General features: G+C 37.2%; 2 protein-coding genes across 11 annotated transcripts in view; one reads left to right on the top strand and one right to left on the bottom strand.

Moving 5' to 3' along the window:
• Positions 1 to 6,867, top strand: part of NIPBL (NIPBL cohesin loading factor) — a 147,826-nt gene extending 140,959 nt beyond the window's left edge. The window contains exons 42-47 of the mRNA XM_042875527.1: positions 305 to 505; positions 902 to 1,048; positions 2,416 to 2,711; positions 3,040 to 3,214; positions 3,824 to 4,009; positions 4,591 to 6,867. Of these exons, the coding sequence (XP_042731461.1) occupies positions 305 to 505; positions 902 to 1,048; positions 2,416 to 2,711; positions 3,040 to 3,214; positions 3,824 to 4,009; positions 4,591 to 4,956 (1,371 nt within the window). The 3' untranslated portion in view covers positions 4,957 to 6,867. The remainder of the gene's footprint in view (positions 1 to 304; positions 506 to 901; positions 1,049 to 2,415; positions 2,712 to 3,039; positions 3,215 to 3,823; positions 4,010 to 4,590) is intronic.
• Positions 6,868 to 15,079: 8,212 nt separating this feature from the next.
• The window catches only part of CPLANE1 (ciliogenesis and planar polarity effector 1), a 63,171-nt gene continuing 53,336 nt past the window's right edge, over positions 15,080 to 24,914 (bottom strand). For 5 of the 10 annotated variants that reach the window (XM_042875222.1, XM_042875227.1, XM_042875225.1 and 2 more), the window contains 8 exons: positions 24,263 to 24,394; positions 22,118 to 22,256; positions 21,007 to 21,068; positions 19,885 to 20,049; positions 18,621 to 18,733; positions 16,630 to 16,701; positions 16,315 to 16,484; positions 15,080 to 15,966 (listed from right to left, as the gene is read on the bottom strand). In XM_042875222.1, the coding sequence (XP_042731156.1) occupies positions 15,826 to 15,966; positions 16,315 to 16,484; positions 16,630 to 16,701; positions 18,621 to 18,733; positions 19,885 to 20,049; positions 21,007 to 21,068; positions 22,118 to 22,256; positions 24,263 to 24,394 (994 nt within the window). In that variant the 3' untranslated portion in view covers positions 15,080 to 15,825. Of the gene's footprint in view, positions 15,967 to 16,314; positions 16,485 to 16,629; positions 16,702 to 18,620; positions 18,734 to 19,884; positions 20,050 to 21,006; positions 21,069 to 22,117; positions 22,257 to 24,262; positions 24,395 to 24,914 lie in introns of those variants that run through there. The other 5 variants (XM_042875226.1, XM_042875228.1, XM_042875229.1 and 2 more) reach the window with 5 other exon arrangements.

Genomic DNA, 24,914 nt, shown 5'->3' with positions numbered 1-24,914 from the left:
CATGGATAAGTGGTGAAAACATTTTGCAAGACATTTTGATCACCACAAATTCTGTTATAACCTGTTTAGCAACACAAGAGCAAATCAAGAGCAGATCAAGAACTCAAGAGTATCATTACATAGAATGTCTGAAAGCTAAAATTCAGGTGAGCAGCTGCTTAAAAGGAAATAAGCTATTTCTTAATATAGATGCTAGTGGTTTCTTTTCACCGCCATTTGTATAAAATTTCCCATGGCAAGATTTATATTATTTCACATTTCAGTTTTACTCCTCGGAAGCAATTTAAATACTTTCTCATTTCAGATGAAAGCAGTGGCTGGTATGAAGATGTCTTACCAGGTACAACAGGCAATCAATACCTGTCCAAAGGATCCCGTAAGAGGCTTTAGACACGATGAATCATCCAGTGCATTGTGTTCACACCTATACTCTATGATCCGAGGGAACCGTCAGCACAGACGAGCATTTCTAATTTCTTTACTCAATCTCTTTGATGATACTGCAGTAAGCATCGTCTTTCCTTCCAAAAAGAAATTTGATATAGCATTACAAGATTAAATTCTCCTTTCACAATGTATTTTTATGACATAATTATTGATAATTTACTTCCCTAGTATGTTTCGTTTTACTCTGTAATATGAGGCGTTTACCTGTGTAACAGAATGTGCTTCTTAATTTTGCATCCGTCTGTATCTTTCCATATCCCAGTTTGGATTGTTTAGAAATAATGTATGTTCATCTCAACATATGTTCTTTAAAGTGGAATGGGAAGTACCTAGAATAAAATCTGTGATCATTGTTTTTGCTCGAGGTTGCTAGGAGCACCATGCAAATGTTTGAGTCTAATGTATTTGTGTGTGTATTTATATGTACACTTATATTTTTTAATTTATTTTCCAGAAAACAGAGGTGAATATGCTCTTGTACATAGCAGACAATCTAGCCTGTTTTCCTTATCAAACACAGGAAGAGCCACTGTTTATAATGCATCATATAGACATTACACTATCAGTTTCTGGTAGTAACCTACTACAGTCATTTAAAGAGGTATGTGCCTTTAATATATTTATCATAGTGGAAACATAAATTTTTCTATAATTTCAGCAGTTTTTTAGTGAGTGTAGTATGATTATGATGATACGGGCAAGCAGCATTGCTTTATAATCATTAGTTGAAAAATAAATGACCCCTGGCCTGGATCTGGAAGATGCTAATTAAAACTTTCCTTACAATGCTGCTTATGTTATTAAAAAAGAATGATGATTTTTGAGACACTAATATGAAATATCTGTAATTCTGTAGTAATTCTGAGAAATAAGAAGTTATGTGAATCACTATGAAATGCTGACTTATTGTGGTTGTTCTAATAAATAACCATGTTTGCTGTTTAATTTGCTTTGTTGTCAAGTAAAGGATGTTATTTTTACATGTTTCACCTGAGAAACTTAAATGACACTGTTTACTACTAGAAAAGAGTACAGAAAATGTAATTGCATAAGGTGGCATATAAAAACCCTGGTTGTGGCATCTGTTGTAACTGAATACACAACACTGTAAGCAAAAGACCTCTGTTTCTCAAATACTGAAGAACCTTATTTTCCTGGACAGCTCTAAAGCTGTTAGGTCCAAGCTGTTAGGGAGCAAGCCCATTTCAAAAATTTCCAATCTGACCAGTAAGTCGCCTGATGCCTAGAAACTACAATGTTTTGAGTGCAACCCCACAGAAACTGCTTTTTAGTCTGCGGCAATCTGGAGTACATTCTTCAGATGGAGCACCAGGGTGTAGTGCCAGTGTAGCACAGTGAGGATACCCACGAGGACATCAAGTTATGTGTTATGAAAAGTCAGAGTAGCTGTGTAGTAATAATGCAAGTGTGAAACTGTAGCTCTACAAGTAGCAGAACTGATTTCATTTTCTGTGTATTATTGCTTGGGATTTTTTTGATCAACAGTGTAATAATTAATATGATAGAGTTTTAACAGAAGCAAGAATTAGAAGAAGCTGAGACTTCTCTGTACCTACATGTGGAAGTATATGTAATGCACAAAAATGATATCCAGTGTCAGAAAAAAGCTTGCCTTATATTTGTTTTATTGTATTCTGCCTTCTAATACATTTTTCTGGTGCTATTAACACTACTTTTTGAAACTGCTGTGAATTCTTTGTTGCTTCATTTACTTCTGCTGTATCCACCTTGCAAAAAATGTGGTCTTCAGATCAGCTTTTCTGAGGGGGATTCAGAGGACAGTTGAGTATCTTTTCACCATAAGTAATTTTAATCTTTCAATTTATGAATTAATAACGTTGTTCAGGGAATTCATGCTGATCTCAGCCAATGATGATTTTAGAAAAATTTTTTAGAAATGTGCTACTTTACCCTAATTATGCATTGTGTATTAATTCTGTTTCACAGTCTATGGTGAAAGACAAAAAAAAGGAAAGAAAGCCTTCATCAGATGAGGAGACTGAGAGTGACAGTAATAGTGGCAGTGAGAGTGAAAGTGAAGAGGAAGCTTCTAAGCCTCGGAGGTTACGAAAACGAGTAGATTCTGATTCAGATTCTGATGAAGAAAATGATATAAATGCTGTGATGAAATGTTTACCAGAAAACTCAGCTCCTTTAATCGAATTTGCAAATGTGTCTCAAGGCATATTATTACTTTTGATGCTGAAACAGCATTTGAAGAACCTTTGTGGATTCTCTGATAGGTAAGGATGCTTAGATAATCTAGTTTTATTAAGGATGAAGTCTGGACATTTAAAAAAAAATCTATTGTAACTCAGTGTAATCAGCAGCTTTGTATAAGGGAATAAGCGTAGGTGTAGTAGGTCGATGCAAAGAAACAGAAATAGCTTAGAATAATAGAATAATAGCTTAGAAATAGCTTAGAAAAAGCAATGACTTCATTTCTTATCAGGATGTCTGTTGTATATGAAATGATGCAAATATATCTGCATAAGCTGAAGATTTTAAAAGCTTTTCTTCGAAATTTTTTGCAACATCCGCAAAAGCTTCTCTCTTATTTTCATTAAACAGTAAAATTCAGAAATATTCTCCATCTGAGTCTGCAAAAGTTTATGATAAAGCGATAAACAGGAAGACAGGAGTGCATTTTCATCCAAAACAAACTCTGGATTTTCTGCGGAGTGATATGGCTAATTCCAAGATCACTGAAGAAGTGAAGAGGAGTATAGTAAAACAGTACTTAGATGTAAGTAAAGTTGCCCAGCAGGATATCTAAAACTCTTCTAAACTAGCTAACACAATACAAACTTGAAAGAAGATGCTCATGGATTGATGAACATTTCAAATTTCAAAATGTTATTTTCCTGGTAATCTTATGATAACACAACTTCTTTTCAGAATGCTTAGCTGTGTTATTTTTCAAAGTCTCCAAATAAATTTAAACACAATAAACAATAATTTCAGCTGAGCAATATTCATCTTTACAAAGTATTTTCAAATTTCTGATATCTTTTCCTTTGTAGTTTGTTCTTTTTGACCCTGGTGGCTTCCATCCAGTAAAATAGAATAGATCCAGCACATTTATCTTTTCTTTTTCTTCTTGGCAGTTCTTTAAAATATTAACTAGAGAAAACTTGGAAGTTATGGAAACTTGGGAAGAAAGCTTTAGATATCCAGTAGGAAATGAGAGGACAGAAAGCAGTGTGTAGAGGAGACCACAGGAGCTGTTCAAGTTTGAAGCTGCCTTTTGTTTTACTGCATTCTTATGTTGCCTTTTGGTTTTATTTAATGTCACATCTTATAAATATGTATTTTAAAAGTTACAGTGTAGACTGATCTGTGTGGTCTCTTTTAGTTCAAGCTCCTTATGGAACATTTGGATCCTGATGAAGAAGAAGAAGATGGAGAGGTGTCAGCTAGCACAAATGCTCGGAACAAAGCAATTACCTCGCTGCTTGGAGGAGGCAGCCCTAAAAACAATGCAGCTGAGACAGAGGACGATGAAAGTGATGGGGAGGATAGAGGAGGAGGCACTTCAGGGGTGAGGCGGAGGAGGAGTCAACGTATTTCGCAGCGTATTACGTAAAATGATTTTTATGTGCTTATAAATGTCAGTCTATTATATTAAATGTACACCGAGTAATGTAATCCACATGAAAGAAAGCATTTTGTAGATAGAGATTCTCTACTTAACCGTTTATACAACTTTTGTAGAAAGTTTAACAGAAAAGACAATAAAAAAAAACAACAAAAAAAAACAAACAAACAAACTAGAAAATGAGATTTATCCAGTATAAAAAGTTATTAATTTCCTTTGGAATGTACTGTGTGTTATCCTTTTTATTGTTGCCAAGTTTTTATGTAGCTTTATGATTCATGTGTATATATAATTTTATATATCATTAAGAGATAAAGACACGGGTACAAATTAAGAGTATGTGGTTTTACAAGGATATGTTAACCCCTTGGCGCTGGCGGTCGCGGTGCGTCTCATTGCCGGCAATGGAATGTGTGCCGGGAAATCCCAACTCCCGGCGTCAAGGGATTAAAAGCAATAAAAGCAATAATTTCACTAAAGTTCTTTTGTGTAACACATGGTCTTTTTTCCCCCCAATGTTTTAGTCATTGAGAAGGTCAAAACGAAATTCAGACTCTACGGAGTTGGCTTCACAGATGAATGAAAGTGTTGATGTCATGGATGTCATCGCTATTTGCTGTCCAAAGTACAAAGATCGACCACAAATTGCAAGAGTAGTACAGAAAACCAGCAATGGCTTCAGTGTTCAGTGGATGGCAGGCTCCTACAGTGGCTCCTGGACTGAGGCTAAGCGCCGTGATGGCCGCAAACTGGTGCCTTGGGTAGACACTATTAAAGAGTCAGACATTATTTACAAAAAAATTGCTCTAACGAGTGCTAATAAGCTGACTAATAAAGTTGTTCAGACTTTACGATCGCTGTATGCCGCCAAGGATGGAACTTCAAGCTAATGATTTGTACATGCAGCCAAATTTACATGAATTGAAATAACAGAAAAACTTGAAATATCAACTTTCTGGCAAAAAAAAAAAAAAAAAAAAAAAAAATTAAAAATCAGTTAAATGAAGAGTAAGAATGGAACCTGGGACACAGGAAAAAAAGAAGGAAATGTTTGGTAAACATTTTTGTGGGAGCTTCCTTCGCTGTTGTGCAGCAGAAACTTCTCAGTTCATTTTTACTCCCACTGTATTATAGTTTAACAAAAAATTGTTTATATCTTGAAAAAAAAACTTTCTGTTTAAAAAAAATAAACAAGTGAATGTTGGAAATTAGTCTGTTAATGTTCTTAATAAAGTGTTCTTGGAGTTTAACCTAGCAGCGGATGGCTTTCTTTAGCTTAGCCCAGTTTCCAGGGAAGCATTGTTTTTCCAGGCTGTAAAATGGCAGAATCTCCTGGATATATAATTTATTCTGTTGAAGAAAAAAGAGGGGAAAAAAAAAAAAAAAAAAAAAAAAAAGCATGCAGTATCTATGACCTATCTGCAGGAGGAGTTTTTTGTAAATGTAGATTTTGATGTATTAGGTCACCCTGAAATAATACAAGAAAAGGGATCCCCAGCAAATCTGGTGGAACGAATACTGCAATAAATTTTTTTACTTCTCTTTGTTACTTGTCTGTTTCCATTTGAATTTCTTATTGTAAAGATCTGTTTAAATCCATTTATATTATTTTGCAGTCTTTTATGTAAAATTTACTATAGCAGTGGTTTTCAAAACAAGACATAAGATATTGTTTATACAGTTTGTATAGGCTGACTTCTGAATAATTGGTATCTTTTTATTTTTATCCCTTAAAGGGTGTAAACACAAGTTAACTCCAGGGTTTGATTGTATCCTGCAATATTTAGTATTAACTATATGATTTAGCACTGTGCCAAACACATTTTCAAGAGTACATTTTGATATAAAAAGAAACTATAGTTTATTCCTTGTTTGCTTCAATTTCTTTCTAATACTGTCCAAATGGTAATTTATGATAGTTTAAGTTTTGGGAAAGTTGAATGACTCTTCTGCTTGGGCTAACTGGCCATGTATGGGTTGAAAAGTAGAGGTTGTGTAAAAAGGAAATAGCTACCGGTATCTGAGGAGTGAATGGATATGGATCTGGGCAATTATGCTACATTCCTTCACAAATGATTTTTTTTTCAAGTTTGTATATTAGACTTTTTTTTTTTTTTTTTTTTTTTTTTTTAATGAATTGAATTTTCACATTTTGTAAATTGAAAAAAAAAAAAAAACTGTTGAAAGCTTTTGGAAGCATTTGCTTCAATTGCATTGCCTCGAGCCTTTCATGAGTTTGATTTTCTAGATTGCAACAAAAGCAGAAGATTGCAAAGAAGTTAATCTAAAACAGTAACTTTTTAAAGAGTGTATTAAACCCTGCTGCGTTCCACGATCTGTTCATCTAAAACAGGTGTTCTCAGTAAGTTAATATTTCTTTGTGTATTTCCTTCTGCAAACTTCATTTGTGGTAGGATATTTTTATTGAAATTAGTTTGCAGAACTCTCAATGCTTTGTCCAATTTGTGAGGAATAGTAACAGCATTCCAAAATACACTCGAGGACAGAAATGACGTTAAGCTGAAACGATTGATAACTCCTCAGAATCTAGTTAGTAACTGTTCCTGTGGGAAATTCCTGTTTGCTGTTCCACCACTGGAACAGAAATATTTTCCCAGCCTTTTGTCTTCCCTGTTGTTAAGTAGAAAGTTGAGAATACTTGCAAGGGTGAACTCCTGGTGATTGAAGCAAGAACTGCTTACACAGATGCAGCCTCAAATCTCTGTCACTCATCTGTTAGGCATTTCTGGTTTATATCAAAGCATCATTTTTCATATGTAATACAAGCATTTCCATGTTCATTAACAGTTTTGTTTTCTCTTTTTTTCCTGGTCATCTGGCTTTCCCAATAGCAAAGAGTTGTGAAGTTTTCGTTTTTTGGGGATTTTTTGTTTTGTTGCTTTCATTTGTTTGGGGATTTTTTTGTTTTGCTTTATATTAATTTGTTTGATATTTATTAGAATAAAATTATCGGTATAATTATAATTAAACTATAAAAAACGGATGTCTAAATTTGTCTTAGTCGAGAAGATTTGAACTGGTTCCATTTTGTGTGATATGCCAAAGGGCACACATGCTCCTTGTGGGGATCTGTTGGCTGTAGTGTAATGCAGACTTATAAAACTAGTTATAGATAATTAAATAAATTGGTAACGTCCTCAATAGTTAAGAGTTGAGTTTTCCCCTTCCACACTACCGATAGTAAGATTTATTGCCACTTTGGCTATCACAGACGTTCAGATTGCTTGTTATGAAAGAGAAGGTTAGCAGGGCTCTTGTGGAAACAAGTTCCCGCTGTCTGTAACGCGGGCTGATGACTTTCAGCCGTGCACAACGGCCGGGGCGCAGCTGCAACCCGCACTGCTCCGCCCTGAGCTGCCGTGCTGGGGAGCAGCAGAAACCTCCCGCGGTTGGCAGCAGCTCCGTGCTGGAGGGTCTTACTATGTTAATTAAAGAAAAAGAAAAGAAAGCGCTGCAGTGCAGTAATTGATAACAATAACAGAATTTACTCCTTTTTTTGACATAGCTTGGTAGTATTTTTTCACTGTATGGCTATAGATTTTTACATACATAACGATCATAATTATTGAATTTTGTTATTCTTCTTGCTTTCTCCCTTTGCGTACCAGTTCTGTACGTGGAAACTTGTTGTGGTACCATGTGTAACAAAGGGATGTTGTCAGGCGTTCAGAATTAACACCAGCCATGTTGTACGTAGAGAAAACATGGACACTTCCACCATCTAAATGAAAATGAAATGGTTATTTTTAATCTTCCACCTCAGTACTGTAAAATTCCAGAAATAATTCCTGAATATTTTCATTATCTGCAGCTATAAAAGATCATAATAGTTTTTGACAAAACTTTTAATTACAAATAAGTATTTTTTTAAATGATCCAGTAATGTCCTTTTGTATTTTTGAGGTTCTCTATTGCTTATATCAATAATTAACATGTATAAAGGACAATATTCAGCTTAAGCTTTTCACTGAGGTGTGGCCATTAAAAGGCTATTTACACTTGCAAAACCTCAGTCAAACCTTAGTGTTTGTTTTGCCACTGTAATATCACTAGTGAGAATATTGTCAGCGTCGGTTGTGCTCAACATACCTCAAATCTCTTGCAGATCTAACAAGGAATAATTTGTAGCACTGAAACAGTTCTAACGTGTTTGTGGCTCATGACAAAAAGCTTGTAATAGAGTCTGACTCATCTGGTGCTAATTAAAGAGCAGGGTATTCTGCCTAATGCAGGTGTCAATGTTCCAGGTTAATGAATGGGTCAGTTCTATTGATCCTTACTGTAAAGCTAACAATGCATTTTAATTCCAAGCCACCATTCCAAGGTGTTAATGGAGTTAAATTCAAATAAACATGTATTGCTTTTTGTTCATGTGCCCAGCACTAGAAATAGCAAGAGCTCAAGGCACAAGTCCTGTACCTTAGTTTCTTCCCACTCACTTTAAAGCCACCCCGTAACTGTACAAGTGTTTCCATATCCCTCCAAGAATTTGTCATTAAAGTACTGAGTTGTAATGGTAGGTGAGTTCTGAATGTAAGTTGTGAGTTTTTAGATTTCATGGTTCCTTGACTAAATATTAAAGTATTACTGTTATATACAAATAAATTCATAGTATTTTCATATTTCATTTATTTAAAATAAACGTTTTAAGAGTTCAGTTTGAGCCCTTTCAAAATGACACTTTCAAGTTTTTATCCCAGCCCGCGCCATACACTTAGTTAAAAACCCATTCCCATTGTGCTTCATTCATTCTGAGATAATTCTTGCCATTCTGTTGTTGATCAGCTCCACACTGCTTCTAAAACACGATTCAGATGTCCCATTTCCCACTTGAGTTTGGACTTTTTGTATGAGGAAGGAGTCGTTTTCACTGACATACACTGCAGATACTGATTGTAAAATGTCTCTTCTAAACTTCCTCAGAAACCCTCTTAGCCCATGCATTGGTTTTGAGGCGAATGAGAAGATGAGGGAGGCAACCTGATCCTGTGTGCAACAGTCTGTGCCGTGTGGATGCCTATGCAGGCAACAGGCACCAGTTTGGTGGCTGTGCAAGTCTGTGACATACATTTTAGCACCCATTTCACTAGGAAAGAGGATCTGCAAGTTTTCCAGGCTACAGCTGGTGACTCAGAGTGGCAAGTATTTCTCAGTATTTCAGGGACTATTTAAACAAACTTGGTTTTCATGAGCTTTTCTGCATAACAGCACTGTCAAAGCTGTGTTGAAAACAAGTATCCTAGTTCCTAGGGGCTAGAAAACAGTGATACAGCTGCTCTTCACCCACCACCCTTCCAGAGATTTGAGAGTTGAGCATCTGCTTTGCAATGTAGCCTGTATTTTGGAAACGGTAGTTATGAGCACCAAATATGTTGCATGGGGCAATTCTTCAGCTGTTGTATTTGGATGTACACCTTTCCCTGTCCTCACTCCAATTATCCTTTCTTGTGAATCAGCTCATCCGTGATGAAATTCCACATTAACCTTTCCAAAAAACCTCCTCTATTTGTTTTAACTATTCCTCTGTCCAACAGAGAGCTACAGTGTGCTGGAAGCAGCACAGTTCTCTCACTGCAGTTGATGTTTCTGCACAAACACAAACTGAAGACTGCTTCCTTTAGACTGCAGCTTTTTCTGTCTCTCGTGTTAGAGTGATGGTTGTACAGAGTAATGCAGAAGCTGAATTGCACTTCAATCCCTACTTGTGTAGATGAGCTGAGTGTATTTTGCTTCCTGCTGTGAGCACAGACAAATGATGTGTAATGATCTCTTGAGAAAATCCATCAGTTGCAGATTTATTAGGAAACTTTTCATTCTGAGTTTTCCCAGGCCAGTCCTGAGCATAATTAGTCTAGTGCCATTCTGAACAGTAATGCCTCATTTCCAAACATAAAACTGCACTTTAGACCCGTGCAGAATTAAGTTCTCTATGTTTTGGATCGCTTTTCATCAATTCTTTTTAGTTGTCTAAAATCAGAAAAAATAATAATTCACTTACTACAGTGTTCTAAAAATGCAATGGCTGTTACACACTTTTAAATAAAATTCACAGTTATGATCAGCTCAACAGCAGGCTGTAAAACTCAGGACTTTAACCAAAAATTATTTTAGAAATCGGCTTGTCAAAATCAACACCAGCACTGTTTTGATTAACGTTGAGTTCTGGAAATTCATTCCTTACATGAGTTGTTCCTGCAAAGGGTCTGCATGCCGTGCTCTCAAAGAGTCAATGGTATTGAAGCAAAAACTGCACAAGGAGTTATTTCCTGAACTAGTAATTAACTTTTGACCACTGTTTTGCTCTACTTGAGTGAGGATTCCATTTCATCCTGTACAGAGCTCTGTTCAAACTGACTGAAGTCAGACTGACTGTCTGCATTCCACCCATTTGCAGTCATGCATTCCAAACTTCCAGTCTCGTTCAGCCTACTCCAAGATCTGGCATGCAAGGTCTTCTACATGCCTTCATTCTCTTTGACCACTTCTAGGTAAGACTGGATGCTCCATAGTTAGATACAGCTTTTCCTGGCTTCAGTTTTAAATGTCATTTTTAGGAGTGGTCATAACAAGTCATGTATTTCTCTCAGAATCAACTCTGAGTTTTTTGTGAACAACTCTCCTTTCTATTTCTTGTCCATTTGATGCATCATACAAAGGAAACCAATGTTGTTTTAGCTTCTTCACAAATATCCCACTTCAGGGTCAGAGTAATTTGCTGACACCTTACATGAAGCTGTGCTACGTGGTCTCCAAACCAAGTTCACTTTGTGTTCGTTGTGTGCAAAAAAAAAAAAAAAAAAAAAAAAAAAACCAACCAAAAAAACAAACTGTAGGGCAGGCTTTAACACAAGTACATATTGTGGAACAAGTACAGTTCTTTGATCTTTTCCAAGCCATGGGCGACTTGCAAAGGAGCTCATACCACCGCTGAATGCATCCCATTCCATCTGAAGAGTGAAGGAGCCATTGCTGTTTGCCTGAATGTTCCCCATATGTTTGTTCTTTAATTAGGCAATATCTGTGGAAATAAGGAATATTTGCCAGTCCTGTATATATTAGGCTGCTTTATCTTGTAATTTGACGTCTCCTTACAGTCCCTCAGTTCAAATCCCTCAGCCAGAGCTCTGTCAAAGAAATAGACTTCTGCAATGTAAAGTGTGATGATGCTATCAGTCAAGAACACGTAAGTACCGTTCTGTTATTCTCTAATTAGTAAGAAAGATTCCACATTAAAGATAAATATTTAGTAGAATCTTTTCACTTGTGAACATTTTTCTTTCTTCTTGTTTTAATTCTACTGTGTTCCTGGGAAGTTTGGTTGGTGATAAATTTTCAGTATCCCTGCTTTATGAAACAACCAAAGAACCAAACAACGTTCTGACTGCAACTACTAAGGAAACCAGAAATGTTAACATGTAAAAGGGTGTTGCACACACAGTAATAGGATGCAAATTATTGGAAAGACTGTTTCAAATAGTCATAGAAAGGATATCTACACTGAATTTTCTAAGGCCAGGTATAATTTAACTCAATAAAATCATCTGAATCTTACAGCACTACAGCTTCTGACCTGAGAGTCAGATGCAAATAATCCGATACTGGATTGGTGAAGTAAACGTGGGTTTAAACAAAAGCATTACTGTGTTTTAGGAAAATGCAAACTGCTCCAGTTTGTGTCCCTTAAGAAGTTCTTGAGTCACCCCACTTGAGCCTGAAGAATGTTTTTAGGATTCTTTCCTTCCATTTCTCATTTTTCTATCACATTCTTCCAAATAGTATGCAAAAGATAATACATATTCTACATTGTAATTTTTGTTCCTCTCTATTTTCTTAATTGCTATTTCCAACTTGCTGCAACTAATCCCTTTCAAAATATACTGTTTGTATATATACTGTTTGTATATTTCAAAATATACTGTTTCCAAAGCCAAACAAAAAGTGACAAAAACATGATTCACAAAAACATGTGAAGTTCTTTTATGAAAAAACACTGCATGCTACTATTGATCTTTGTTCTTCTCTGCTTCTCTCTCTCCAGTAGACCCTCGGCCCTGTCCTATTACTACGATTAACACTTTGAAGGAGTAAATATGAACATTGTTACCCCTTCCAGCCCAAGGCTCAGCCAAATGCACGGTGCCATGTAGCTCTCTCTGCTCTTCCTCTCAGAGGTGGACAAATTCTTTCTCAATTTTTCTACTAGGAGCAATGGGATATTTGCTCTCACTGAGTTATGCTACTGTTCTTGGTGGCTCCTGATTTGTTTTCCTCATGTACCTGCAGTTTGTGTACTACCTCGCTCCTTTTTTGGATATCTTCCAAAACTTCCTTGCTAATTTTCCTGCTTTAGGAGACGAAGAAGTATTTATATTCATCCAAGCACCGCATTACATTCCTGTTCAGTCTGCTCCTCCCTTTGCTCAGGGGATACTACACCAAGGTCCAATTATATGACTAGTTCTTAGGGGGAAATAAAGGACGTTACCGACTCTCATTGTTTGCTGCAGAGACACAAGAATTCTTGACCTGCTTGCTATGAAAACATCATCTGCTGCTCCCTCCCTGCTGCTCTGTTCTCAGAGGAAAACAGATGATCAACAGTATATCAAAATATTCCAACTGATACAGTATTAACTTGTTCCTACCTGTTGGCACTGCTCTTCTTGGTTTCAGAAGGATGCCTTGGACTTGCTTCACTCTTCCACGTCATGTTGACATGAAGTCAGTTCTAATGAGGGCAGATGTTAACTCACTTGTGAATCCTGTGTATCCCTCTACCCTAACTTAAAAGGCTATTAAGGCAATTCTAAACTGTTTTGCCAGCAGAGAGTTGATGTGGCTGCAGCTTGTCCATCTCCATCTCACAAACTTCTGCAGTTATTTAATTGCTGCTGGTTTTGAACTACTTGTTTTTGAACAGTACTGAACAGTCTTCAGATTGTCAGGAAGTTGGAAATGCAGTATTGTTGGCATAAAACCAGTTTCCTTACACTGAGAGATGACATACAAAGTGTTTTAAACAAAGTGCTTTAAAACAATCTGTCAACATCCTGCACAAGAAAAGGAAATTTTCCACGCCTATCAAGGCTCTGACTACAAAACCTGCCCTAGTCTGATTAGAGAAAAGCAGAGATGGTGATGTGCATCTTCCCAGTGCACTTCTCACTGGGACGGACATTACTTTTTCTCTCTGTGACCTTCGAAAACTGGCTGGCAACAATTATGTCAGCTGCATTTTGCAGACAAGAGTTTCAGTGGAGCATCACAACACTGCATGGTTTTACCTCCAATAATGTAGACAAGTTAAAAGAATAAAACAATACAAACTGAAGTCCATAAGATCTTTTGGAAGAGCACAATACAGCACAGTTACACCACAATAGCCAAATTTGTTTTCTCTTCTTCAAATTGGTCTCACAAGGTTCTTTTGCTGTCTTTGCTGAAGAAAACAAAGCACTGGGCAGTTCTCTCCCCCAATGCATTTGCTCTCATTATCCTGGCATTATGATGATAAAGACACAGCTTTGGGCAGCTAAAAAATCATCTTTCATCTATGGATTTCTCAGGTATGAGCCCTCAAACTACATGGTTATCAGGAAAAATGTTGCGTGAGAAGACCACCTCATGGGCATTAAAAATGTTTGGTTTTATCTTCAGAGACATTTACGGGAGCAAAATTGTACATTTGTATACCCTAGAGAAAAATGCCATCAGTTCGAGAGTCTATGGTGTGTTTTCCACAGAAAGATTTCTTTCCAGAAAATAAAAAGTAACCCAAACCCCAAGTTGTATGAAATTCCCTCCCCTCAGAGGCCGTCTGGTTACAGGAGGTCCAGTCACAGACCTCCTGGCATGCTACAGCACTGCATGTATGCATGTATTTGTTCAAGGTGCATAAGGGGCATTGCTTAAAGCTGCTTTTATCTTAACTGGAAAGCTTTCCCTTTGCAGCCTCACGTTCCAGCAAAATGGTCCTGCAGTAGTTGTAATCATCAGCAGTTTCAGTAGCAAAATTTGTACTTTCTGTAGGAGCTGATGAAAGGGAAGGTGGGTTGCGTATTTATTTTCTTTACACAACAGAACTCATTGCTTGGAAAGAACAACTCTCCTCCATTTAAGACTGATGTTCATACAGAGCTTGCTGGTCATAGGATACTAAATATCTGCATAAACATTTACTAATAGTTAATTGCAATTAATGTTTAGCAGTTAATGTTTAAATGGAAATATTTAGGTTCTGCTTGCCAAGAACAGGAGTAAACGAGGAAGTGTGGCCTTTTGTGTTTCTTGACATTTGTCACAATGTAGCTGTACACTGAAACAGGCAAACATACATTATAGCATTAGCATTCTTTAGACTTCCATGAAGATTTCAATTTTTTTCACCACAAAAATAAAAACTGCTGCTGGTGTGAAAGAGCCACCGCAGCTGCATCTGCCAGGACTGCGATAAATATGAGGGCTGCTCCCATTTTACCATGTCGGCCCACAACGTCAGAGGGGGATTCTATAGGTATGGCAGTAGAGGCTGAGCCTTCCCTCCAATATCCTTTTCTAAGTTGTTGCTGTGTGACAGACAGCAGCAGAGGGGCAATCTGACAAAATGGTGTCTGACATGGAAGTGCAGATGATGCAAGGCTGTGCTGCCAAATTCTTCCATGTGGAAAAAAAATGGCACACACTGACATTTGCTGCCACTTGCTGCACATTTATGGAAACCAAACAGTGGATGTGAGGTGGTATGCAGTGCGTTTCAGCAGTGGCAACAGTGGGTCACTAGGTGCTGATTTTTACAGGCACAGCTCGTGGTATTTGTTCACAGCTGGTGAAAATGCACGGTTATGGTGGTGGCAACAACATTGAAAATCAGTACTTCGTAGCTGAGGATTTTCTCTATGAGATAGTGCTATTGTGCTCTTTGCAGCTGCTGTAGTTTCCATGGAAATAAGCAGGGCATATAACTTCTGGAGCAATTTATACAGTTTACGTTTATTGAACATATAGAAAATTCTCCTACAAATATCTGCTAGCAGGCAGAAGAGTGCTAACAAGACTGCGTTGTACAGTATTAATGAAGAGCAATTTTTTTCTCTACTTAAGTATCTTACACACACGTCTGTTCTGACTTTTCTGTTTCCTGACAGAATATATATGTATATACTTCTATCATTCAAACTGTTTTTGCATTTCTACCAACTACTGTACAGATGAGCTGGGTGAAAAATACTAGTGTAGTGCACATGTATATGGACACTCAGGGCTACACAGTAGTAGAAGTGCTATGTGTGTAAATCACTTTACAGCAGAAACTAATAAACTCATTTTTATTAAATCAGCTTATCACAATTTTTAAGTTACAAAATAAACATTGTCAGTAATGACATTATATTTTAACTACAAAGGTAAAAGAATTTAGCAATGCTCTTCAAATAGAACAGAACTTTTTTGGTGTTTGAGAGGGGCAAGGTAGCTGAATCAGAAATTCTTGATTAAGATTGCTAGTCTGTATTCACCAACATCATTTAGTTCTTAAAGACTGAAGACATATGGAAAGCAAACCTCCATTTGAGGAATTAAATATTATCTAGGCAAGACTTACTCAGTGAGAGGTTTTTGTGCTGCTTCAGAAGATAACCAATAAAAGCCTCAATGCATTTTAAGAACAGTGATTATTTAAAAAAAATGAGACTGAACACCAGTAACTGTTTCAGGAGTGCACAATCACTGAGGAGTTCTGTTTAAGTGTCTTCCACATCAGCTACCATAGCCTCAATTGCATTCCAGTCCAATCTGCTGAGAATACTTCCTGTGCTTTCAGAAATACCATCGGTGTCATTATTGCCAACAGGAGAGAAACTAACAGTACCAGGTGCAGAGTCCTGTTGGAGAAAAGGAAGATGAGCTGCAACATTGTGCATCATTTGTAACAACACCTCTGTGCAGACATGGGACATGTACTGGCTCTTCTCAAACATGACTTAAACAAGCTGCGTATTCGACCACCCTGCTTGGACAGAAGACCTGTCTATATAGCTGCCCTAAGGAACATTCACTTGCAAGGCCACTTGTGAACACATGATTTAGTTCTGATGACTAACCATCAGTCGCCACTGCCTCTCTGCTACCCACAATTTAAACAGAGAAATACATTTCAAATACAGCAAAAGTAAACAAAGGACTGGTGTTAAACAGCGGGTATTGTAAAATTCCTAGAATAGACCTCTCACCTGAAACAAGATGTCATGAGAATGTTGAAGTATTCTCTGGATATCATCAGGCACAGTCCAAGGACTTTCTACATCTCGATCAGTCTCATGATTAAAACCTTCTGTCTGAACTGCTGTAGAAACAGCTGGAGGCTTTTGTTGTGATATTCTGCTCCCTCTGCAGTCAGCAACTGAGGAAAAAAGAAGCCAACCACAACAGTAACACTTCTGGCAGATTTCTTTTGCATGTCATGTAATTTCCCCAAGAACAGAAGCTCCAAGTTCTAAGAAGTGAAACTGTACGTAAACACACACAAAACCAGCATGCCCTCTTACCTTGAACAGATATGTGGTTGTGGCTGGAAAACACTGGTTGTTCCTTCAAATCCAACCCTCTGGACTGTCTTCCTAAGGGAAAACACGAAGTTGAGTAGGATCCTGTAGTACAGTTCCTCAGGAGGAATACCTACTCTGTGAGGACAGGCTGAGAGCTGGAGCTGTTCAGTCTGAGGAAAAGAAGGCTTTGGGGAGGTCTGGCAACAGCCTTTCAGAATCCAAATCAAAATTATAAGAAAGAAGGGAACAGACTTTTTAGCAGGGTCTGTTGTGAGAGAACAAAGGCAAATGGTTTCAAAGTAAAAGAGGAGAGATTTAGACTGGATATAAGAAGTTTTCTGCAATAACAGTAGCGAAGCCCTGGAACTGGTTGCCCAGAAGGGTGGCAGATGCACCATTCCTGTAACATTCAAGGTCAGACTGGAGGGGATCCTGAGCAACACGATCTGGCTGTAGATGTCCCTGTTCACTGCAGGGGAATTGGACCAAATGACCTTTAAAAGAACTTACACAATTTTGTAATTATTTGAGAGGAGACCAAAACTACACAAATTCTGAATTAAAAAAAAATACACGCATCTTAGAAGACTAAGAATTCCAGTGGAATTCTCAGCAGTGATGAGCTATATTGGAGTAATCGTTAAAGTGACATGAGAACACAGACACACCAACCTGTAATTTTTAGAATTAGTTTGAAAAGAGAATGTGTGAGAAGTGGAAAATGATTTTCCAAAGGTGTATAAGTGAGAGAAACATTCAGAAAAAAAAGCCTACCTGCTTACCACATTCTATAGATGTCCTGCACCACCAACTAGCAGAAATAAACTGATATTTGGCCAACCACAATGGCTATGTATTATGCCACTATCATAACTACAGTGTAAGCCAAAATGGAATCAGCCCGCAGTACGTCCTACATTTCAGACCTAGGAAATTGTTTCCATGGTCTTTTTCTGCCTGTTCAGAAATTCCTTATAGCCAAGTCTTGCACCTGTTAGAATTTGATTAGGAGGAAATATTTATGTGAAGAAACTCTTGTGGACACATAGTTACACAAATAACCATACAAGAAAAAGCATCAGTAAAATCCTAATCTTTTAAAAGGACGTTCAGACCAATTCTTCCACTAATATTATGAAAAAAAAAATACCTTTAACAGATACTCTAAAGAGAGATAAAGAACACAATTTAAAGAGCAAAGAAAGTAAGCAGCACAGAAAGGTAAGGAAGTGGCACACTACTTGTGTGCTGTACTCTTTACTCTGTGGATTTTAGTTGGAAAAAGTGTCATGACTTTATAATAATTGTTTCAGGGAATCACTGAAATCCAGTGCATTTGCTTGAAGAATCTTGGAACTGCCATCTAAAAGTTTCCAGTAGATTAACAGTGGTAATTCAAATATTCCACAAGTCCCTTATAGAAAGGGTTCTTATGTGGCAGAAAAAAGAATGTTTACTCTTCTAAAGTAATGCCGTATCTGAAGCCTGTGTTGCATAAATTCCACCCAGGAATATACATCTTATTTTTCCACCTCATCATGTAGTTGTACAATGCCATATCTTTGCTTTCTGGTTACTTACAGCATCTGGAATTAACAAGATAGTTTGCATTATTTCTCATTCTTCCTCTAACAGTACTTTTCTATGAAGCACATGACAATTTCCGGGAAACATAAAAAAAGCATTTCCACTGTTAGATGTAGGTCAAATCTACTCAAGGTTTTCATTTAGAAGCTTCCTTCCTAAATTACACAGCATTCTTGCTGTAGCAAAATTAAGCTATTTTGTATTTAGAAAGTGATGATAAATAAAGGTAACTCTCAGATTTGATACGTCACTGACAGCACAATTGCAAAACTGCTAGGGCATTAAATCACCAGCACCGTGAGTCTGACTTTCTACACTTTTGAAAAGTCCTCCCTCTCAAAATCCAGTAGTAACTTTAACAAGCTGCGTTATACATGCTTTCGCAAATGAATGTCTGTTCTTACCCTTGGACCATGTTGAGCTAAGAGCTGGAGTGAAATGATGTGCTTTTTGTCCAAAGCAATGTCTGGCAGCAGTTCTGTGCCTTTCTGACAGAACACAAGTGTATGGATACCCTCTACAACAAGGATAAAACAAGCAATCAAAATCTCTCTCTCTTAAAAAGAAAAAAAAACCAAAATCAACTAAATCCAAATATTAACTGTTCATTTACACAAACTGTATCTCACAGGGCATGCTCAAACAAGGTAGGCATGCTCAGACAAGGTAGAAAGACCTCAGAAAGTACTGACAGCCCAGCTAGCTGAAGATCAACATCATACAATGCTTGTCAGGCCAATAAAAACCACACTCCAAAGCACTGAGAATCATAGTGAAGACAAATAAAATTGACTTTATAGAGAACCACTTTAAGTCCAATTATTCAGAAGTTACTACCACTCCTAATTGGCTTTCTGCATTCTGATTCTAGACTGGTACCATTTAACTACCCTTGGACACCTGTAGGCTGTGTAAAGCACTGATTGTATTCAGTTGAACAATCTATCCTGGAACTCTAACCACTAAAATAAATGTAGAAATACTTAAATTTGGAAGTTAGAAAATTTTCTGAAGTGTTTCCAGTTCCTCCTACTATTCTTGAAAATAAAGTTGTAGAGGACAAAAATGGACAATACAATATACACCTAGGCTATGTATATGTGATATTAAAGCCATTGAGGAGAATATATTTACCAACTTGTAAAACTAAAATATAACCACGTCTTCAGAAGGCAATAAGCTCTAAATTGTAGAAGAAAAAGTAAAACTCTAGGGAATTAAAAAACTGATTTCCTAAGTTAGAAAAGAGTAAATCTAGACTATTCTGAGCACTAATTTATTTATTCTATTTGTGTTCACAGTAGAGCTTATGTTTGCCTATTGCTTGCTAGTGGATGCTACAGAAATCATTAACAGTTACTATTTTCTGGCTATTTTCCAGTACCCAATTGCTGCCGAATGGAATGGGCTTGGACAGCAATTATAGTTTTGAGTCTAGAGTTGGCTCAGCCTGTGCTCCAAAAGGCATTTTTAAGGCTTCTTCCAAGATTTGATCTGGCAGTTAAAAGAAAACTTGAGTTCCTACTCCTCTGATCCAATAAAAGTGTATCTCTTTTTCTGTAAGATTATAAATCTTCTCTCAACCTAATCCTACAACAACATTACAAGTTGCAGATGAATGTGTGTGGCAAAGAAGCCAATAAAATTAATTAACATGTAAGTGGTTACCCTTTAGTAGACACAGAGCTCTGTTTCCTGCACTCTTGAGGTGATCTTGCCCTGGACCACGGTCTACGTTCACTTGCAGGTACCATCACTGTTTCAGATAACATTTCATTCATCACAGAAAGTGCTTGTGATACTCTCATACTGTGATGTTCAGAAAACAGGACTCTATGGAGAGAAGGAACCATGATATTACATATTAACCTGTATAATCACTCAATTGCAACTGGCTTGAAAGGCTCTTTGGTATCCAAAAGAGCAAAGTATTTTTACAGTTTCAGAAAGCAGATACTAATCTTTTTAAGAAAATTAGCAAAAACTTAAAGTATTTATGAAAACAGGTTTGATAGAAAGAACAAATCAGTTCTGTCGACTCAAAATTTTATACACATACACATTTGGAATGTGAAAAAAAAAAAAAAGGCAATGGATAAAAAATGTTCAGACTTGTCCTAAATGGTAAAGCAAACATGAAACATTCATGGCTTTTGTTGAAATGCCACTTATATTTGAAATTTTCGCAGACCAGTTAGTTAAACTACCTCTTCTTATAACGAAACATTCACAGAATCACAGAACTGTAGGGGCTGGAAGGGACGTCTAGAGATCATCCAGGCCAGGCCCTCTGCAAAGCAGGTTCCCTACAGCAGGCTGCACAGGTGGGCATTTCCAAGTGAGTCTTGAATATCTCCAGAGAAGGAGAACCCACAGCCATCCTCGACAGCCTGTTCCAGTGCCCCACCACCCTGACTGTGAACAAGTTCCTAAGCAGAACTTCCTATGCCTCAGTTTGTGGCCATTTCCCATTGTCCTGTCGCCATGCATTGCTGAAAAGTCTGACTCCTACACCTTAGATATTTATAGACATTGATCAGATCCCCTCTCAGTCTTCTTTTCTCAAGGCTGAAGAGACTCAGGTTACTCAGCCTTTCCTCATAGGATAGATGCTCCAGGTCTTTTATCATCTTTTTGGCCCTTCAACCAGACTCTGCACCGCGGATCACAACCCTCTGAGCTCACCCAGTCAGCCAGTTCTCAACCCACCTCACCATGCACTCACCTATTTCACACTTCCTCAGGTTCGTTACATTGATAATATCACAAGTTACCTATCTAGCAACTTACTTGTCTTTTTCTTCTTTCTTTTTCTTGAGTAATTTAATATCCTTTGAAGTAAAACGACAATGCTGTGCAAGAAAATATAACAATCAAACAATCAAGCACTTAACTTTTTCCATATTGTGGCTTCATTCCACACTATCCCTGAAAGTTTAGATCTACCTGACATGGAAGTTACTGTTTAAAACACTCTTCAGAATGAAAAACAGTATGTAGACATATGTCCTAACCAAGAGATTTGTCTCTATAAGCTTCGAAGCTCTAAAAATATATTAAAAGGCTGCAGTTCTGCCTTCCATAGCTCATATGCTGAAAGTATTAATCCTAAGGAGGTCAAAGTTCCAAATGTCCTCACAATCAACTTCCAAAAAAATTAGTCACTTTCTTGATAGTACTTCATTTAAAAAAACAAAACAAAACAAAACAAAACAGGGCAAGGTTTCACTTCGACCTGTTTGCTAGAGAACAATTGTAAAATTTTTATTTCTTTTTTTTAACTAAAGCTGTGACAATCCCCCCCTAGTGAATTCAACAAAAAAAGTAAGCCAGTATACATTTAACTCAAATCACTTATCTCTGTACATATACAAAAGAACAGTCTGGGCCAGCTCTGTTAGTAAAAGTGAATAACAAATCATGAACTAACAGAACATTTTTGCCTTTTACATGTTTGTTCCTTTGGAGTTAAAGTTAATAGAACTTCACCATGAAACAGTTTACAGCAAAGCCTACATTCAGTTTACATCAGTAAAGAAATACAGGGAATCATTTGCTGTTGTTGGGTTTCAACTCCTACAGAATTCCCCTGACTCAGTGCATCTTCACGTCCTGAAAGCATCCATGTGACAAATGCATATTTCATGACTTAAAACAGATACAGAAATAATTTCTGACATACTCCTAATCTTTTTTTTCTTCCGTTATTGCAGCCATCATTACTGAAGACTGTAAGGCTCACTGACACAACTAGCCAATTCCAATAAATAAAATTGTATCTAAATAAAGAGCAATATTAAAATATTTAAATAGGAAAAAATCACTGACAGTTGTTATTTAATCTGAACTATCAACACTCGTACAGTATATAAACCACTCTTCAAGATAAGCTTTTTCTTACCATATTCTTTTTAAATGGATTATGTTCTTTCTGCCTCTGTTCATCCAATTTCTTCATATATTCTCTCATTCTTTCCTTTTGTTTTCTTTTCATCCATGCTCGTATCTCTTTTTTCTCTTTTTCTGTTTTTTGAGAATGCCTGAAAACAGAATCATGAATCTTGAGAGTAGACGTAAATGATGAAGGACCCAGAATATCCTTTAATTTGCAAATAATGACAGCCACGTGTGACATGATAAAAATATCACAATTCATTCAAAATTCTCAGTGAGCTGAAATCTCCCATCTATTACGTTTTCTTCTGTAAAATTTTATTTCATATAAGTTCTTGTACACAACTAATTTCCAAGATATTTCCTAAAACTTTTCTTCTGTTAATTACATTCAGAAAATAGGAAAATTGGTAAAAACCTGGAAGTCATATTACAAATATTTTTGATTCTTCTATCATTATATAAACACTATCTAAAAAACAAAACCAGAAACAAACAAAAAAGCCAAACCAACTTCCACGTTAAACAAATAAAAAAAACAGATGACTCTAACACCCTTTTTTCTCTCCAGCTATGAGCTCCTTCAGAAGCCTCTTTGTACATGTCACTTTAAACACAGTAACTCAGAATACTGACACTGACATCAGTAAACACCAGCACATTCAGAGCTCTTCTACTTAATTCATTTTTGAATATCCTTTAAATTCAGCAGCTGTGTAATAAGCATTTTCTCCATGCTATAGCTATAAGAGTAGTCACATTTCCAAGAAAAGTATTACAATTTTAAATTGTAAAATTTTTAATTGTTGGATTTTAACAAATTTTGAATTGTTAAATTATTAGGTATTAAAATACCTAACTTCTTGCAGCCCATTCTCTTATTTTCAAGACTAGCACACAGTAATAATTCTAGAATCAACAGAGATATAAGTGAAACAAAACAAGATATCTCTAGTAGCTGCTTATCATCTGAATCCTTATATATTGAAGCACTAGAGCCCTCAGGGGATTTGAAAGTGAGTTACTTTATGGCAAAGAGCCATGTCATCTCACTTCAGTGCTTGGCAAAATTATGGGGAAAATTGTTCTGGGAGTTACTGGAAATAGCTGAAAGACAATGCAGCCACTGGTTGCAGCCAACATGGATTCATGAGGGAAGGCAATAGGTGAACTGCTGGCAAATGGGTTAGGCTCGAAGTGTTACAGTAAATGAGGTTGTTTCAGGCTCATGGTCAGTCGCTCGTGGGGTCTGAAGGGCTCCACACTGGGACCAGTTCTCTTCGGTGTATACTAAGCAAGTTTGTGGATGACACTAAATAGGGAGCAGCTGTTCACTCCCTTGACAGCAGAGGGGCCTTGCAGAAAGATCTTGAAAAATCGCAGGGCTGGGCAATCACCAACTGCATTAAGTTCAACAAAGCGGAGATCTTGCACCTGCAACAGGGCAGCCCTGGCTATACTTACAGACCGGGGGACAAGAGACTGGAGAGCAGCCCCATGGGTTGGTAAAGGTAGCTGGGGGTTCTGATTGATGGCAAGTTGATTTCAAGTCAGCAGCGTGCGCTGAAACCAAAAGGGCTAACACTGCCCTTGGGTGCATCAGGCCAGCACTGCCAGCAAGGGAGGGAAGGCACCATCCTGCTCCCTCAAAGATTTAGATTTGAGCTACTTCTACAGTTTTAATGACTGTAGAACAGTTTTAATTTCAAATTATCTCAGAAAAGAACACACGTTGTTTTATAACTGTTAGCCAGGATGGCAAAAAATCTCAAGAATGACAGACTAGAGTCCAACTCAAAGCGTCTTTGAAGTTTTTGCCTACCAGAACTGCTTTAGGAAGTTCCTATTCTCTTGGCTGAGCTGATTCTACTGTCTATAAAGACTTGTGCTAAAACTTATTCCTACAGAAAGAACGAGCTAGTAGGAAGGAAAGAATTTTAAAACAAAGAATAAAAAAAAATCCAAATAATCACCACTTTGGACAGTAGTAAACAGTAAAATAATGGCTATTGAACAGTTCTAATACTAATCTCAGAACACTATCAGAAATCACATGCTTTCTTCTATTGCTCAGAGGATGTAAGCAATAACAAGAATACCCAGTGTTTAAATTATTTAATCAATACAAAATGAAAAACAGCCATATTATTACCTAGAGATTTTCTTAGCCTGTGTTTTTGGGAAGCCTGGCTCCATCGGAGAGATGCCACCTTCTGTTACAAGATTACTACTGATGTCAGTAACATCACTCAAACCAATGATTTGCAGAGGATCTTCTACAGAACTTGAAGTTAGCCAGGGGAAAAAAATGTTACTAATTTGAAGTAGAATATACTCACAAGCACAAGCCAAATTCTTCCTATTACATTCAAAAAGAGAAGCCATGTTGCTTTGTCGAATGTGTTAAGGAAATGTTCTCACAGTGTTTATGCAACAAGCAATACATTCATAATGTGTGTAGATGCACTCTTTAAGAAGTTACCCAGCTTTACTTTACCATGTGCACTTCAGCCAACACTTTCCCTGATGTGAATAGGACAGAACATGCCAGACCTGACTGATGTAAGGTGTGTGGCAGTGAAGAGAGGTCTGAATAAATCAGAGGAAATACAGCCCCAGTGGAACTGCCTTAGCTCCATGTGGCCATCCCAGAAGAGCCTAAAACCAACAGCCCAGCAGGCCAGGAGCAATGCGCAAGGTTCTGCGCTGCTGCACGTGGTGACATGAAGCTGTGTGACACTACCTGTTTCAGAAACCCCAACTACTAATGACCTGAGCAATAGAGTGAGAGAATGGTTTTACCT

Source organism: Lagopus leucura, unplaced genomic scaffold (genome assembly GCF_019238085.1).
Source record: "Lagopus leucura isolate 7727_CA_CO unplaced genomic scaffold, USGS_WTPT01 Super-Scaffold_100014, whole genome shotgun sequence".
NCBI lineage: Eukaryota > Metazoa > Chordata > Aves > Galliformes > Phasianidae > Lagopus > Lagopus leucura.
This window is presented reverse-complemented; position numbering and strand designations above follow the sequence as displayed.